Genomic DNA, 18,770 nt, shown 5'->3' with positions numbered 1-18,770 from the left:
ACGCGGCATTGATTCAACAAGGTGCTGATAGCATTCTTTAGAAATGTTGATGGAGATTTGAGGGATGCACATCCAGGGCACGAAGCTCCCGTTCCACCACATCCCAAAGATGCTCTATTGGGTTGAGATCTGGTGACTGTGGGGGCCATTTTAGTACAGTGAACTCATTGTCATGTTCAAAAAACCAATTTGAAATGATTCGAGCTTTGTGACATGGTGCATTATCCTGCTGGAAGTAGCCATCAGAGGATGGATACATGTTCTCATTCTGTTTACGCCAAATTCGGACTTTACCATTTGAATGTCTCAACAGAAATCTAGGCTCATCAGACCAGGCAACATTTTTCCAATCTTCAACAGTCCAATTTTGGTGAGCTCGTGCAAATTGTAGCCTCTTTTTCCTATTTGTAGTGGAGATGAGTGGTACCCGGTGGGGTCTTCTGCTGTTGTAGCCCATCCGCCTCAAGGTTGTGGGTGTTGTGGCTTCAAAAATGCTTTGTTGCATACCTCGGTTGTAACGAGTGGTTATTTCAGTCAACGTTGCTCTTCTATCAGCTTGAATCAGTCAGCCCATTCTCTTCTGACATCTAGCATCCACAAGGCATTTTTGCCCACAGGACTGCCGCATACTGGATGTTTTTCCCTTTTCACACCATTCTTTGTAAACCCTAGAAATGGTTGTGCGTGAAAATCCCAGTAACTGAGCAGATTGTGAAATACTCAGACCGGCCCGTCTGGCACCAACAATCATGCCACGCTCAAAATTGCTTAAATCACCTTTCTTTCCCATTCTGACATTCAGTTTGGAGTTCAGGAGATTGTCTTGACCAGGACCACCCCCCTAAATGCATTGAAGCAACTGCCATGTGATTGGTTGACTAGATATTTGCATTAATGAGAAATAGAACAGGTGTTCCTAATAATTCTTTAGGTGAGTGTATACGCACACACACACTGCATATATTACACAGTATTATAGATGCAATATGTACAAATATATAGTATATACAACAGTGTACTGATATGTGAGGTACAAGGTATAATAGATGGTGTGTACAGGTATATAGTATATACAGTAGTGTACTGATATGTGAATTACGAGGTATAATAGATACAGTGTGTACAGATATATAGTATGTATGTACCCCCCTGGTCTGGTTCATAGGAAAAGGTCAGAAATTGATGGAAACACCACCGAAATGGTTCGGGAACTGCATGGGGGAGATGTCTGGATGCATTTTGGACTCCAAGGTCAATGCTCGGAACGATGTTGTCCGACTAGTACGCCACTTTTACAAACTGACCCTAATATGCACAAAACCGAAGATAAAATAGATTTTATAGGAAAAATTGTTAGGAAACATTCTTTCCTGTATATTTACTTGTATAGAAAGTGCAAGTTCTGCCAAAAATTACAAGGAAGAGGCATTCTGTTACAACCTGTATATCACATAAAGGAGGGCCTCATTCACATTGTGGTACAACTGTTCAGGTAGTGGGACTCCTACACTCTTAAAGCCTATGCACTATGTGAAAGGGCTTCAAAAAATTACAAGGAACCGTCACTCCAATACACCCTTTATTACGCATAAAGGATAGCATCATACACCCTTGAAAAATTAGGATTGATGGCCTGCTGGTGACCCTCAAAAACATTAGGAGCAAGGGCCTGCTGGTGACCATCTAAAACATTACGGGCGAGGACCTGCTGCTGAGCTGACCATCTAAACATTATGGGTGAGAGTCTGCGGCAGAGCTGACTCTAAAATATTAGGGGCGAGTACCTGCTGCTGAGCTTACCATTGAAAAAAGTATGGCGAGGACCTGCTGGTGAGTTGACCCTGTAAAACATTATGGTTAAAGGGCCTGCTGGTGAGCTGAACCTTAAAAAACATTATATGCGAGGGCCTGCTGGTGAGCTGACCCTCTAAAAGATTGTAGGTGAGGGCCTGCTGGTGAGCTGACCCTCTATAACATTATATGCAAGGGCCTGCAGATGAGCCGACTCTCTAAAAGATTGTAGGTAGGGCCTGCTGCTGAGCTGACCCTCTAAACCATTATATGCAAGGGTCTGCAGGTGAGCTGACCCTCTAAAAGCATGTAGGTGAGCGCCTGCTGGTGAGCTGACAATCTAAAACATTACATGCGATGGCCTGCAGGTTAGCTGACCCTCTAAAAGATTGTAGGTGAGGGCCTGCTGGTGAGCTGACCCTCTAAAACATTATATGTGAGGGCCTGCAGGTGAGCTGACCCTCTAAAAGATTGTAGGTGAGGGGCTGCTGGTGAGCTGACCCTCTAAAACATTATATGCGAGGGTCTGCAGGTGAGCTGACCCTCTAAAAGATTGTAGCTGAGGGCTTGCTGGTGAGCTGACCCTCTAAAACATTATATGCGAGCGCCTGCAGGTGAGCTGACCCTCTAAAAGAATGTAGGTGAGCGCCTGCTGGTGAGCTGACCCTCTAAAACATTATATGTGAGCACCTGCAGGTGAGCTGACCCTCTAAAAGATTGTAGGTGAGGGCCTGCTGGTGAGCTGACCCTCTAAAACATTATATGCGAGGGCCTGCAGGTGAGCTGACTCTCTACAACATTAGGAGCGAGGGCAGACTAATAAGCATGTTATGATGGAAGAGGGGGAGGACGAGAAAAGGAAGATTGAACCATATACCCTTTTTTGTGGTGGAAGGGGTGCATGGGAATACAGTGTATTCAGTACATTATAAAAAAATAAAAAAACATTTAAAGTGCCTTTATGTTCAGCCTCTTTCCTCTGGTGGAGAAGAGAAGTCAGGGGCAATCCAGGCCTTTTTCATTTTTATAAGAGTCAACATGTCAGCATTTTCAGTTGACAGGCGCATGCACTTATCAGTTATTATGCCCCCAGCAGCACTAAATACCTGCTCTGACAAAACGCTGGCGGCAGGGCAGGCCAGCACCTCCAAGGTGTAAAGCGCCAGTTTGTGCCACGTGTCCATCTTGGACACCCAGTAGTTGTAAGGCACAGAGGGATCATTGAGTACGCTGATACGGTCTGCTACGTACTCCTTCACCATCTTCCAAATTTTTTTCCTCCTTGTGACACTAGGCCGCGCATCAGGGTGAGGGTGCTGGCAGAATGTCATAAAACTGTCCCAGCCTTTGGAAAGTGTTACCCTGCCTCTGTTGGAACTGCTGTGTGTTACCCTCGTCATCCCTCCTCGGTTGCCCAAGGAACTACGTACTCTGCCGTCAGCGTTGTCAGCTGGAAATTTTTGGAGCAATTTTTCAACAAGTACCTTCTGGTATTGCACCATTTTGCTAGTCGTCTCCACCACAGGAATGAAAGATGAGAAGTTCTCTTTGTAGCGGGGTTCGAGAAGGGTGAACAACCAGTAATCGGTGTTGTCCAAAATGCGTAAAACGCGTGGGTCACGGGAAAGGCAGCCTAACATAAAGTCAGCCATGTGTGCCAGAGTCCCAACAATAAATACTTCACTGTCATCATCAGGAGGATGACTCTTAATCTCATCATCCTCTTCCTCCTCTTCTGCCCATCCACGCTGAACAGATGGAATTAAACTTCTATGGGTACTACCCTCTGTAGCGGAGGCAACCGTCTCCTGCTCCTCCTCCTCATCCAATTTGTGCTGAGAAGACGAACTGAGGGTGGTCTGGCTATCACCCTGTGTAATATCTTCCCCGATTTCCACCTCTTTCACATGCAAAGTGTCGGCTTTAATTGTGAGCAGTGAGCATTTGAGTAGACACAGAAGTGGGATGGTGACGCTGATAATAGCGTTATCACCGCTCACCATATGTGTTGATTCCTTAAAGTTTCTTAAAACCTCACAGAGGTCAGACATCCATGCCCACTCCTCGCTTGTGAAGAGCGGAAGCTGACTGGAAAGGCGACGACCATGTTGCAGCTGGTATTCCACTACTGCCCTCTGCTGCTCCTCACAAAGCGTGGCCAACATGTGTAACGTCGAGTTCCAGCGCATGCTCATATCGCACAACAGTCGGTGAGCTGGCAATTGTAAGCGCTGCTGCAGCATTGACAGACCGGCGGAAGCTGTCGATGACTTGCGGAAATGGGCACAAATGCAGCGCAAGTGGGGGTTGGAGCCACTAATGTAGGTGGTGGCGGAAACCCTGATGGAATTAGGGCCCACAATCCTTGGCGTCTGTAGAACCTGTGCTATCCCAGGGTATGACTCGCTCCCGGACTCCACAACGTTCACCTAATGTGCCGTCAGGAAAATGTAGTGTCCCTGGCTGAAAGCAATTGTCCATGTGTCAGTGGTTAAGTGGACCTTCCCAGTAACTGCATTGGTCAGGGCACGGGTGATGTTACGGGACACATGCTGGTGTATGACGGGCACGGCCCACCGTGAAAAATAGTGGCAACTGGGGACTAAGTAACGAGGGACGGCCGCCGACATCAGGCCTACCGAAGGCCTCTTTGTCCACAAGCCTAAATGGCAACATTTTCAGGGCCAGTAATTTTGCAGAAAGTTGCACATTTAGTGTTATGGCCTGTGGGTGGGACATTTGTACGTTGCGCTGGAACACGGAAGTGGATGTGGTTGCTGATGGTGCTTGCAAAGGTCCAGGTGCAGGGTGGGAGGCATCCGGGCCTATGCCTTTGACAGGGGATTGGCCAGCACGTAACACAGGGGAAGAGGAGGCAGTGGTGTGACCCACAGACACAGATTGTGGAACCAGGCGTTCGGCCCACCTATTACGGTGCTTTGATGCCATGTGGCTGATCATGCTGGTGGTGGTGAGGTTGCTAGTGTTCACGCCCCTGCTCATTTTTGTATGGCACAGGTTACAAATTGCAATTCTTTTACCGTCCGCACTTTCCTCCAAAAAGCGCCAGACTGCGAAACACCTACCCCTTGGCAAGGGACATTTCCGCAAGGGTGTGCTTCATGAAACAGTTGCAGGCCTGTTTGGTGTGGCCCGCCTTCTCCCTTTTGCCACCTCACTTCCTCTTCCAGTCTGTTGCAGTGCTGCTGATCCCTCCCCCTCTGTACTGCTGTCCTCGCTTGGCTTGCCACCTTCCCAGGTTGGGTCAGTGACTTCATCGTCCACCACCTCCTCTTCCACTTCCTCACTCTCCTAATCCTCCTGACTTGATGACCTAACAACAACCTCAGTTATTGACAACTGTATCTCATCCTCATCATGAACCTCTTGAGACAATAATTGCCGTTGACTTATTGGCAACTGTCTCATCATCATCATCCACCTAGTGAAACACTAATTGCTGTTCCCCACCGTCATCTTCTTCTGACTGTGGATGCTTAAGAGTTTGGGAATCAGGGCACAAGATCTTGTGTCCCTCTTCAAGTGGGCTTGTCGAGAGGCCCAAATGAAGGAATGGCACTGAAAAGAGCTCCTCGGAATATCCAAGTGTGGGACCACTTGTTTGGCAAGACTCTCCATGGTGGGAGGAAGGAGGATCAGGGTGAGGATTGTGTTGACCATACACTTGGCTACTGAGACTGGATTTGGTGGAAGACAGGGTGGTGCTTAACCGACTGGAAGCATTATCTGCTGCAATCCAACTGACCACCTGGTCGCACTGGTGTGACTTCGAGAGCGTTGTCCTGCGCCGCCCTGCAAACTTGGACATGAAGCTAGTTATCGTGGATGATTGTTTTTCTTGTGCTCTGGCAGCAGGCACAGTTTCAGTGCGCCCAGTGCCACGGCCTCTGTGTGCACCATCAGCATCACGGACACTTCCCTGTCCCTTACTGCTCGCCTTCTTCATATTAAATGTTATATATGCTTGAAAGTATGTCACATGTACAGTAGCGTAGGATTTGTAAGTGTATGCGGCAAAAAATTTAAAAAGGTATTTGGGATGTGGAAACGTCACACAGGAGATATACCGCAGATAATGTCGCTGATGTCAGCAGCGGCTAATAAAAAATTACAGGGAATGGCACAGGTATTTTGGATGTGGAAACGTTACACAGGAGAAATACTGCAGATAATGTCGCTGATGTCAGCAGCGGCTAATATAAAATAACAGGGAATGTCACAGGTATTTGGGATGTGAAAACATTACACAGGAGAAATACCGCAGATAATGTCGCTGATGTCACCAGTGGCTAACAAAAAATTACAGGGAATGTCACAGGTATTTGGGATGTGGAAACATTACACAGGAGATGTACCCCAGCGGACACCGTCTACGGAAAGAGTACACTGGATGATATTTTTTGGATGTGCACACGTTACACAGGAAATGTAACGCAGATAATGTCGCTGTCTGCAGCGGCCTAACTATCGCACGCTATTTAGCGCAGGGTGCGCTAAAAATTGATATTGCTGCCACACACAATAGTCCTTAAAAGGACTTTTGGATCTGTAAAGTTTTAGCAATTTAGTGCAGGTTGTGCTAAAAATATATATTGTTGCTGTCACACACAACAATAGACCTTAAAAGGAGTTTTGGGTCTCTGACAAGTTTTTCTACTTAAATAAAAAAAACATTCACTCCCTACACCATCTTTCCCTTCTTTAGCACAGCTCTCCCTGACTAACACTGAGCTGAACACGTGTCATCGGGTGCTATATACCCGATGACGCATTCTGGCCAGCCAATCACTGTAATACCAGTAACCAACAAGGCTACGGCATTATAGTGAAGGGCAGCACTTACGTGCATCCTTATTGGCTGCGTAGCAGCCAAGAAACGTGCGGCGAGGAGACTCGAGCATTGCGCTTGCTCGAACCAAACTGGTGTTCGGCCGAGCATGCTCAATCAACACTACGGGTCATCCTGCTAGTATATATATATACTATACTATATATATATATATATAGTGACACAGTGAGAGGTTTGGTCTGGAAAAACAGGTATTTTCCTCCCAGCATGTGCTGCTGGGCTGATTTACAACCAGTTGAGGTCAAATACTGGACCAGATTTTAAGTGCTGGTCCGGGTTTTGGCAGCACCTGGCTGTCCTTAAATAGGCAGCTGGGCTCAGAAGCCAGGTCTCTGTGTTGGGATCTGGGAGCCTTGTGTCTGGATAAAGGCTTAGTACCTGTTTGGCGTGAAAATAGGTTGGTGCTGCTATGGTCAAGGACTCTTTGAGGCAGAATTGCCGCATGGTGTGAATTACCACCCACAAAGTAAGGTGACTTTTTGCTTGATTATGACTGCTTGTTTTGTCACTTGCCTAAAGTGTGAATAAAACACTGAACTGTTTGATCCAAAGAACTTGTTGTTGCCTCTATACTGCGTCCGCTAATCCTGTCTACCAGAGCCAAACCCCACAGTTGGTGGAGGATGTGGGCAAGAGCAGTGAGGCTGGCGTGAACGCCGATATTTTTGGTTTCTGCATTTTTCAGGCACGTTTGTATGTCGTACATTAAACCATCTGTATTACAGCCAGGGCCCCACGACAAAATGGAGGCTGTTGTGAAGGCCCTCATGGAGGCTAATCTGCAGCAGCTAGAGAGAAACTTGCAGCAACGAGAGGCTAATAAGCAGCAGCAGGAGACTAAACACTTGCTGCTACAACACGTGATGGCTTTGCAGACAGCAGGAGCAACCCTGAGCGTCCACGATGCCTGGAAAGTAGTCCGTGCCGCGATTCCTAAGATGACCCCCGCAGACGACTTTGAAACCTACCTGGCGATGTACGAGAAATTGGCCATCAGGGAAAAGCTACCCCGTGACCAGTGGGCTTAGGTCGTCGCTCCATTCCTGGCATCTGATTCCCAGCGGGTGTATTTCGACTTGCCGGACGATCAAGCGGCCGACTACCATAAAGTCGAGGGTGAGATTCTGGCAAGACTGGGAGTGAATATGTTGGTCCGGGCCCAGCGAGTGCATCAGTGGGGGTTCAACCCGGCTGAGCCTGCAAGATCCCATTATTATAACTTACTTCACCTCTTGCAAAAATGGCTACAGCCTGACGTGCTGAGTCCCACTGCTATGCTGAATCGTCTGTTAGCTGATATGTTCTGGAGGGCTTTGCCATACCCTCTCCAGCATTGGATCGGTCAGGTGTCTCCTGGCAATGCCCTTGAGATGGTGGACCTGGTGGAACGATATGAAGCTACCAGGAATCTAAAGGATGGTTTTATCGGGAGGGGGGTCGGCAAACCCTGGAAATCTCCACCCCAGGCCTGCAGATTTGAGCCGATAAAACCCGCCCGGGATGTACCCACGGCAGACCTTGCTCCGATAGTCTGCTGGCGGTTTCAGGAGCCTGGCCATGTAAGGACTGACTGTCCCCATCGGATTGAGCCCATGGACACTAACTATGGCTACCGTCAGTCGCTATATGCCAGGAGGCTGTGTGCAACAGGTACCCCAGAGTCTCTAGATCACTTGTGCCAGCTGGACTCAGGGAGTCTAGTGACCCTAGTAACGGCTACCATGGTGCGGTCCATTGAGTTTACTGGCCGGAAAGTCGGGGTTATATGCATCCAAGGAGACTTAAAAGACTACCCCACTGCGCTGGTGTCTCTAACTATGGTGGCTGGTAGATGGACCCATGAGGTAATAAAAAAGATTATTAAATCTGCATAAAATATATCCAGTGTCCATATAAAGTGCATATGGTCCGTGTGGGGACCTACCCATATAGAAATAAAGTGCATACATAGTTACGATCTTGTAAAATACAAGAAAAAGTGCAAAGTGCTGTAAATTGAATACACGTGTGCATCATCATATGATGTAACAGTGGGAGGAGTGATGCGATACATGAAAATCTGAAAAACAATAACATACCCTGCAGGTATACCTGAGTCCCACATGCAGGCTATCGCCAAAATCGGCGTTCGGAAGATGTTACTGCGCAGACGCCAGGTTGCGTCAAAAGCATGAGACGTGGGGTCACGGAGCGCCGTTTGTGAAGCAAGCGGCCATTTTACAATGGGTAAGTAATCTACAACCGTGCGCGCATGCCGATTCATACTTAATGCAGGCAGCGCCATCACGGAGTCTGGCAGCTCGCCCAGAGTCATGTATACAGGGTATCTTAGAGGATAAATATATGGGGAGGCTGCACCCCGTCAAAGGTACAGACTTTCTGCCCTAGTGGGCATGAAGTGTCGACAAACATGACGCGACACGCCACGCCTGTCACCACAGAGCCCGCAAATCACCTCTTATCTATAACCCCTTCCAGGGATCTCCTGATGACCCAGAGCTGACATTAAGTACAATAAAAATATATATTTGACACAACGTGGAACAGAATAAAACATTGATAGTGTTAATAACATATAGTGACATTGGCATGTGGACGCAGTGTTCCTCTGCAGCAGAGTGCCTGAATTCAGATCCCCTCCACTTTTCTCATATTGTAGATCGAGAAATCTACGTGACCAGCTAGTGAAAGCAGATATTTGTCCCAAATCCAGACTGACACAAACTACCTTGACCAAACAGGGCAAGGGGAGCTTCCCCTGCCTATTCTGTGTCAATTGCAGAATGATATGTAAGGGTAGATCTTTTGTACACCCAACGACAGAGGTCACTTATCCCATATGCTTCCATCTCACATGCAACTCCAATTTTGTTATTTATGTCTTAACCTGCCCATGTAGGCTCAACAACCACCGCTACACGATTCGTAAAAAACTGCAAGATTTACAGATTCCGAAACATTTCTCTGATTTTAAACACTCTGAGAAGGATCTTAAATGCTGGATTATAGATCATATTCCCTTGCCTAGGTGTGGGGGCAATAGAGTATTGATGTTGAAAAAGAAGGAGCTATATTGGATATATACTTTGGATTCTTTAAAACCTAATGGGCTTAATATGGATTATAATCCGGGATTGTATTCATAGGGAAATGGTTTGCCCTACAATGTTTCTGCATATGTACTTTGGTCGTAGTCCTGTGTGTAGATAGTGGACTATGAACACAAACAAGCTACATTAAGGACATATGGTTTTCTTTTTATATTTTCACAGAAGTGATGGATTCTGGGAAATGAGGAACAAGCGTGCCCTGCAGAGGAACACTGCGTCCACATGCCAATGTCACTATATGTTATTAACACTATCAATGTTTTATTCTGTTCCAGGTTGTGTCAAATATATATTTTTATTGTACTTAATGTCAGCTTTGGGTCATCAGGAGATCCCTGGCAGGGGTTATAGATAAGAGGTGATTTGCGGGCTCTGTGGTGACAGGCGTAGCCTGTCGCGTCATGTTTGTTGACACTTTATGCCCACTAGGGCAGAGGGTCTGTACTTTTGACGGGGTGCAGCCTCCTCATGTATTTATCCTCTAAGATACCCTGTATACATGACTCTGGGCGAGCTGAAAGACTCCGTGATGGCGCTGCCCGCATTAAGTATGAATGGTTGTAGATTACTTACCCATTGTAAAATGGCCGCTTGAGCCTAAGCGCATGCTCCACAAACGGTGCTCCGTGACCTCACGTCGCATGCTTTTGACGCAACTTGGTGCCTGCGCAGTAGCATCTTCCGAACGCCGACTTTGGCGATAGCCTGCATGTGGGACTCAGGTATACCTGCAGGGTATGTTATTGTTTTTCAGATTTTCATGTATCGCATCACTCCTCCCACTGTTACATCATATGATGATGCACACGTGTATTCAATTTACAGCACTTTGCACTTTTTCTTGTATTTTACAAGATCGTAACTATGTATGCACTTTATTTCTATATGGGTAGATCCCCACACGGACCATATGCACTTTATATGGACACTGGATATATTTTATGCAGATTTGATAATCTTTTTTATGCACAACATGCTGATTGATGTAATTCTTTTATTGATAATTGTATGTAGGGGTTGAGCTATACAGTATATACCCCATGTTGCACTTGTGTTCACTGCTTGAAAAAGGCTCTTTGTATGAGCTGAAAAGTTGCCTACACCACATGGGTGAATAAACTACAATTTTTATCTGGAGTGCTCTCCGGTTTCCTGTCTAATATATATATAATATATTTTTTTTATTAAGTTCCATAACTTATGTACAATAAAAACAAAAAAGTTATTTTAAGTTTTCGTTTGAAAGAGCTATGTGGGGGCTTTATTCTTGTGGGATGACTTGTAGTTTTCAGTAGTATAAACGGAGTACATTTTGATTGCTTTTTCCATTCCATTCTTTTTGTGGGTCTTAAGCAACAAAATTTAATTTTGCTATTGCTTTTTCAGTTTTTTCTTCTTCAGTGTTTACTCTGCAGGACAAATTAAGTGATCATTGAATAGTTCAGTTCACTATGGAAGAAGCAATACCAAATACATGGAAGGGATTTAAAAAATGTTTTTTAACTTTTTTCATGAGAAAAAGTTGTATATTTTTCTCTTTTTATTTGGGATTTTTTAAAATAAAACTTTATTTACTTCTTATATTTCACCACTTGATAATCTCACAAGGGGACTTTGCCATGTGATCTTTTGATCGCTTACATAATACACATTACTACTTATATAGCCAGTGTATTATGTGGTCAGTAGGACATTCTGTGCCTCTGGTGGCCTTCAATAAACTCCTGGCTGCTATGTAAAGGCATTGGCAACCTGCAATCACATTCATAGGGGTGCCGATAGGTGACAGTGGGAATCTCCTCTATCTGAAACCATTTAGATGCCACGGTTGCTAATGACTGTGACATCTAAGTGATTAAATAGCCAGGATTAGAAGTTTGTCCCATTCTGGCCATTAGAGCAGGTTCTTGGCTGTCTGCTAACACATATGGTGGGTTAAACCTTCACCACCATAAAAAGGCTATAATGCAGCTTTAAAGCTTGTTAGTGAGCACCTTAAAAGTATGTAAGGGCGGTTACTAACTTGTTAAACCCATGCAGTGCTCTAAAGCAAGAGTAATTCCATAATTTTGAAGATAAACCATCTTATTTTACAGTCTTCATTGGCTCATGGTTTGATCATGTTAAAGGCTGGTACACGCACAAAGAGAATTTCAACATACTTTTTTTGACGTATGAGGAAATGAAAAAGGTAATTAGTAGTTTATTTGTTTATATGAAGATAAGCAATATATAAAGTGAATTTGAAAACGATGGTATCCATTTGGAATTTACATCAATGTAAAGATTATAGGGGAGATTTATCAAACTGGTGTAAAGTAGAACTGGCTTAGTTGCCCATAGAAACCAATTAGATTCCACCTTTCATTTTCCAAAGGAGCTGTGAAAAATGAAAGGTGGAATTTGATTGGTTTTTATGGGCAACTAAGCCAGTTCTACTTTACACCAGTTTGATAAATCTCCCCCTATAAGTTCTAAGACACAACATCTGTTGATATACACTAAGTGAAGTACACTATTTTTCTAAAAATATCAGTGGTGTTAAACCTACATTATTATTATTATGGTCTCACATAGGCTTGTGCTAATTGAGCTTCAGATCCAAAGTCGATTCATTCCAAAAATTTGGTTTTAATGCTGTCTTCGTACAGCATTAAAATGTATGGCCTTTATGTAACAAAACTTCATCTCGGCCAAAGTTGCATGAGGATACTTTTCACACTAGCGGCACGGACCTCTGGCCGGCTGTTCCGGAGGGGGAACAGCCTGTCGGATCCGTCCTGCCGTTAGTGAACACGACATGTCGTACTTTTATTCCGGCGGCCTCCCAGCATGCACTGCCATGCTGCTGCCGGAACCCCGCCCTCATTATAGTCAATGGAGCCGGAGCGGTAGTCCGGGGGCACGCGTTCACTAGCGGCAGGACGGATCCGACAGGCTGTTCACCGGCCATAACAGCCTGCCGGAGATCCATGCCGCTAGTGTGAAACTAGCCTAAGACTTCGGTGAATGACTTCGGTATTCCTATCTGCTTATTAAAAAAACATTTTAAAATAGGAATCCTACTTCGGATTCCTATTTTAAAATGTTTTTTTCAATACGCAGATGGGAATACCAAAGTAATTCACCGAAGTCTCACAACACTTCGGCCAAGATGAAGTTTGGTTCCACAGAGCCAATACGATTTAATGCTCTACGGAAACAGCATCAAAACTGAAGTTTTCGAATGAATCGACTTCAGATCTATGATCCGAAGTTGCATTCGCTCAAGCCTAGTCTCACATCTGAGCTCCACTCATTGCATTCAATATGCTTTGCCCCTTCAGAATGCATGCACATGGTCACTTTCCATTTAAGTCTATGGGAGATATGAAAACTGCAGAGCAAGCATGCTCTGGAGGGCAACTACACATGCATAGTCACCATCCTACAGCAAACAGGGGACATGGGCAAGTGTTCTCAGGACCATGGGGGTCCCAGCCCAATGCCATAGGTAGGTTTAGAGTAGGACCTGCCTGACTGAGACCACCTTGACTCTGGTAGGTGGGCACAGATGTGTTTTGAAGAAAATATATTGGCTGAGAGCTTCAGATTTTATCACATCAGAGTGAAGGTTAAGTCCATATATAATGCTTGCATCTGTTATGTTACTGCCTTATTATCTGTTTTCATTAATTTATTCAGAAATGTAGCCATGATGATTTTATCGTTGTTTTTTTTCTGGTCCCAGCATTTGGGCTCCAAGCAATGAAATATTTGTACCAGATCCTATTTATATGAGAAACCTTTTTAATGTTTATGATGCCCAAAAAAAGGTTAGAACTTGAGCATTATAATTTAACCTTTATGACAAACTGCACAATGCACAATCAAAAAATGAAGCCATAGGTCACACGGTGAGCACCAGGGCTGCTCATCATTGATGTACAGTATAAGATGAGAGCACAACAGGGGACAATTATAGCTTCTATTATCTTTTCTTCTCTGGTATATGTTTAGCTCAGAATTAATTGTTATTAAAATGGGACTATAATATGGGACCATTGCCTGTGTATTTTGTAGCTACTTTATATGTCTGTTTCAGGACCTTCGGTCAGCTGTACTAAAAATATCCAAATTTGTGGACATAAACCTTGATGAAAAAGCAATAGATACCGTGGTGCAACGATCAACTTTTAAGAACATGAAGGATGATCCCCTTTCTAATTACTCACATCTTCCAAAAGATTTGTTAGACCAAAGTAAAGGAGCTTTTCTACGTAAAGGTAAATTCAAAATAAATCAGTATCCCAAGAGGCAAAAGTAATGAAAAAAAGTACTAACCCTTTTAATCTACACTGATCTAGTACTGTACCTATGCTTAAAGAGGACCTTTCACCGATTCTTACCCTATGAACTAACTATACAGACATGTAGAGCGGCGCCCGGGGATCTCACTGCACTTACTATTATCCCCGGGCGCCGCTCCGTTATGCCGTTATGCCCTCCGGTATCTCCGCTCACTAAGTTATAGTAGGCGGAGATACCAGTCCCTAAGTTATGGTAGGCGGAGTCTGCCCTAGCGCTGGCCAATCGCAGCGCAGAGCTCACAGCCTGGGAGGTTATTTTCTCCCAGGCTGTGAGCTCTGCAATGCGATTGGCCAGCGCTAGGGCAGACTCCGCCTACCATAACTTAGGGAACGGAGATACCGGAGGACATAGCAGGAGAACGGAGCGGCGCCCGGGGATAATAGTAAGTGCAGTGAGATCCCCGGGCGCCGCTCTACATGGCTGTATACTTAGTTCATAGGGTAAGAATCGGTGAAAGGTCCTCTTTAAGATCTTTGTTTATAGACTGCAAGCAATGAAATGTTGTACCAGCAAGTGACATCTGCAGCAAATCACTTGTATCAGCAGTAATGTTCTGTATCTACTGGTATCACACCTGGTTGAGCATACATGTTTATGGAAATGTGCTATAAACCATTGCCAACTCTAACAACGACTTATCTACTGGGTTACAAAAGCCCAGTCTTTTGGGCTGCCAAGATTTAAAAGAGGTTTTCCATTGCTCTTCACTTCCTGGAAAGAAAAACTGAAAATTACAGGGGATGCCTGTTTAGCCAATCATCGGTCACATTGTTGACCTGCCTCAGCTAGTGATTACCTTAGCAGCATCTCTTGTCATTTTGTTTAATGAACTGGGAGCAACTAGTGGAGAGCAGTGGGGATAATAACAGTGTCAGAACTGAACCAACAGGAGATCAGTGAAGCGAACAATACTTCCTGCTTATTTTTAACCAATTCCGCCCATTTAAAAAATGTAGTTATGCCCGCACACAGTAGTTATGCCCCTTTAGAGCCCCCACACATTAGTTATTCCCCTTAGTGCCCTTTTCATAAAAGAATTCTCCATTAGTGCCCTCAAACAGTAATTATTCCCCATTAGTGATCATTCACAATAGAGTGTTTCCTTAGTGATGCAATAAAGTAGTAGTACTCCTTTAGTGCCTCCACAAAGTAATTATGCCCCCTTAGTGCCTCTACAGAATGCGCATACAGATGAAATTGGGACTTGTTGCAACCAACCAATTGTCCCACCTGATCTAGGACAGTTCAAAGGCATAAATCATACAACCTACTGTTGGTGGACCATATGCAGTTGCATTGTTTGCCCTATGGTTAACAGAGCCCTCTCTATCCTAAGGACAGGGCATCAGTATCTGTAGCCCATAAACCCCTTTAAAAAGAAATTTGTCCAAATGCCTTATCATACACTGATACATTAAAGTATAATATATCAGTGCATCTTTGCTGGGGACACTCTCCTTTGCTGTGTTTTTTAATTGTCTCCTGGCCTGTGTGTTTAGATTCATTAAAGAGAAGCAGTAGAACAAATATGATGACATTTATTGTCAGAAAAATTAAATATATTGTATAGAAATGTACTTCTATGGAAACCATTTCATAAAATATTGGTAATCGTGGGTACTCTAAACTGATTCTACATTCCACATAAATCCACTGGCTAAATTTCTCTCTAAATCTTTTACCAGGGATTGTTGGTGACTGGAAAAATATAATGACGGTGGCACAAAGTGAGATGTTCGATAAACTATTAAAAGAAAAGATGGGAGATCTGCCAATAAAGTTTTTGTGGGATCTTGATGAAGAAACTGCATCCTAGAGTGTATATGTGGGATACATGGACCAAGAATTAAAATAAAAATATATTTGAATACAGAGCATACAGTCTTATTTTTTCTCAATGGTGCCTTATTAGCCAGAACAGACTTCCTTGACCTCACTATTGGTCGAAGTTCATGCCAAGTTAGGGGATCTACCAATCAAATTTATCTGGGTCATGGATGAAAAAATGTCTCTGAACACCAGATGGTTACTCCCTAGAGTTCTAAATGAGCTGAGTTCAGTTATTGCTTTGCCTCTGTTCATAATGTTTACAGATTCTTTAATGACAGACATTGTACCAAGGGACTAGCACAAGGTGAATGTGGTGCCTGTTTTCAAAAAGGGTGGTAGGTCTTCAAGAGGAACTTATAGACACCTACAGTGGGAAAAATGTTTACGGGCCTTCTACAAGACTACATACAGTACATGATTATGTAACAGTAAATAATATAATACATTAACTATATCCACTGGGACTGACCTTGCCTCACTTTGGACTTACTTAAGCCTACAATATTCAGGGCAGTGTAGGAACCAGCTACAAACATATTCTGCTCAGAAGTCCCAGGTAGATGGGTGTGTCCAGTCTAAAAGGGGTGCCACCCCCAACATGTTGCAAGAAAATTTAGACTAAAACCTTCAGGATCACAGGTGCATATCCATGAGGCAAACACAATTACAAAAAACAAAATGGCTGCACACCATTATATATACAAACAATAGAGCTAGGAAATGAGGGTCATTCTAGATAAAAGTGGTACAATACCGACTATAAATGAGTATACATGAATAATGGAAGCTCTTAGCGCACATACGTGTCGGGCCCATCTACCAGGCGTCAAGGTGGCTTCCGCAGATGGGTCCTTATCACTAAAGAAACTGCCTCACTTTGGACTTACTTAAGCCTACAATATTCAGGGCAGTGTGGGAACCAGCTACAAACATATTCTGCTCAGAAGTCCCAGGTAGATGGGCGTGTCCAGTCTAAAAGGGGTGCCACCGCCAACATGTTGCAAGAAAATTTAGACTAAAACCTTCAGGATCACAGGTGCATATCCATGAGGCAAACACAATTACAAAAAACAAAATGACTGCACACCATTATATATACAAACAATAGAGCTAGGAAATGAGGGTCATTCTAGATAAAAGTGGTACAATACCGACTATAAATTAGTATACATGAATAATGGAAACTCTTAGCGCACATACGTGTCGGGCCCATCTACCAGGCGTCAAGGTGGCTTCCGCAGATGGGTCCCTATCACTAAAGAAACTGCCTCACTTTGGACTTACTTAAGCCTACAATATTCAGGGCAGTGTAGGAACCAGCTACAAACATATTCTGCTCAGAAGTCCCAGGTAGATGGGCGTGTCCAGTCTAAAAGGGGTGTCACCCCCAACATGTTGCAAGAAAATTTAGACTAAATAGTGGCTTCTGCAGATGGGTCCCTATTAGAGTTGAGCGAACACCTGGATGTTCGGGTTCGAGAAGTTCGGCCGAACTTCCCGGAAATGTTCGGGTTCAGGATCCGAACCCGATCCGAACTTCGTCCCGAACCCGAACCCCATTGAAGTCAATGGGGACCCGAACTTTTGGGCACTAAAAAGGCTGTAAAACAGCCCAGGAAAGAGCTAGAGGGCTGCAAAAGGCAGCAACATGTAGGTAAATCCCTTGCAAACAAATGTGGATAGGGAAATGAATTAAAATTAAAATTATAAAAATAAAAATGAACCAATATCAATTGGACAGAGGTCCCATAGCAGAGAATCTGGCTTCACGTCAGCAGAGAATCAGTCTCTTCATGCCATAGCAAAGAATCTGGCTTCATGTCAGCAGAGAATCAGTCTCTTCATGCCATAGCAGAGAATCTGGCTTCATGTCAGCGCAGAATCAGTCTTCATGTCATAGCAGAGAATCAGGCTTCACGTCACCCACCACTGGAACAGGCCACTGTCACACATTTAGGCCCCGGCACCCAGACAGAGGAGAGAGGTCCTGTAACAGAGAATCTGGCCTTATGTCAGCACAGAATCTGTCTTCATGTCATAGCAGAGAATCAGGCTTCACGTCACCCACCACTGGAAAAGGCCACTGTCACATATTTAGGCCCAGGCAGAGGAGAGAGGTCCCGTAACAGAGAATCTGGCCTTATGTCAGCGCAGAATCTGTATTCATGTCATAGCAGAGAATCAGGCTTCACGTCACCCACCACTGGAACAGGCCACTGTCACACATTTAGGCCTAGGCACCCAGGCAGAGGAGAGAGGTCCCGTAACAGAGAATCTGGCCTTATGTCAGCGCAGAATCTGTCTTCATGTCATAGCAGAGAATCAGGCTTCACGTCACCCACCACTGGAACAGGCCACTGTCACACATTTAGGCCCAGGCACCCAGGCAGAGGAGAGAGGTCCCGTAACAGAGAATCTGGCCTTCATTGGGCAGACTAGATGGGCCAAATGGTTCTTATCTGCCGACACATTCTATGTCAGCGCAGAATCTGTCTTCATGTCATAGCAGAGAATCAGGCTTCACGTCACCCACCACTGGAACAGGCCACTGTCACACATTTAGGCCCCGGCACCGAGACAGAGGAGAGAGGTCCTGTAACAGAGAATCTGGCCTTATGTCAGCGCAGAATCTGTCTTCATGTCATAGCAGAGAATCAGGCTTCACGTCACCCACCACTGGAACAGGCCACTGTCACATATTTAGGCCCAGGCAGAGGAGAGAGGTCCCGTAACAGAGAATCTGGCCTTATGTCAGCGCAGAATCTGTATTCATGTCATAGCAGAGAATCAGGCTTCACGTCACCCACCACTGGAACAGG

General features: G+C 44.7%; 1 protein-coding gene across 3 annotated transcripts in view; it reads left to right on the top strand.

The window, feature by feature from the left end:
* LOC120998280 (amine sulfotransferase-like) overlaps positions 1-15,996 on the top strand; it is an 81,008-nt gene extending 65,012 nt beyond the window's left edge. For all 3 annotated transcript variants that reach the window (XM_040428906.1, XM_040428904.1, XM_040428905.1), the window contains 3 exons: positions 11,868-11,962; positions 13,856-14,036; positions 15,807-15,996. In XM_040428906.1, coding sequence (XP_040284840.1) covers positions 11,868-11,962; positions 13,856-14,036; positions 15,807-15,937 — 407 coding nt within the window. In that variant the 3' untranslated portion in view covers positions 15,938-15,996. The remainder of the gene's footprint in view (positions 1-11,867; positions 11,963-13,855; positions 14,037-15,806) is intronic.
* The last annotated feature ends 2,774 nt before the right edge of the window (positions 15,997-18,770 follow it).

This window comes from Bufo bufo, chromosome 4 (genome assembly GCF_905171765.1).
Source record: "Bufo bufo chromosome 4, aBufBuf1.1, whole genome shotgun sequence".
NCBI lineage: Eukaryota > Metazoa > Chordata > Amphibia > Anura > Bufonidae > Bufo > Bufo bufo.
The sequence above is the reverse complement of the archived record's forward strand: the minus strand, read 5'-3'. Positions and strand labels throughout refer to the sequence as shown.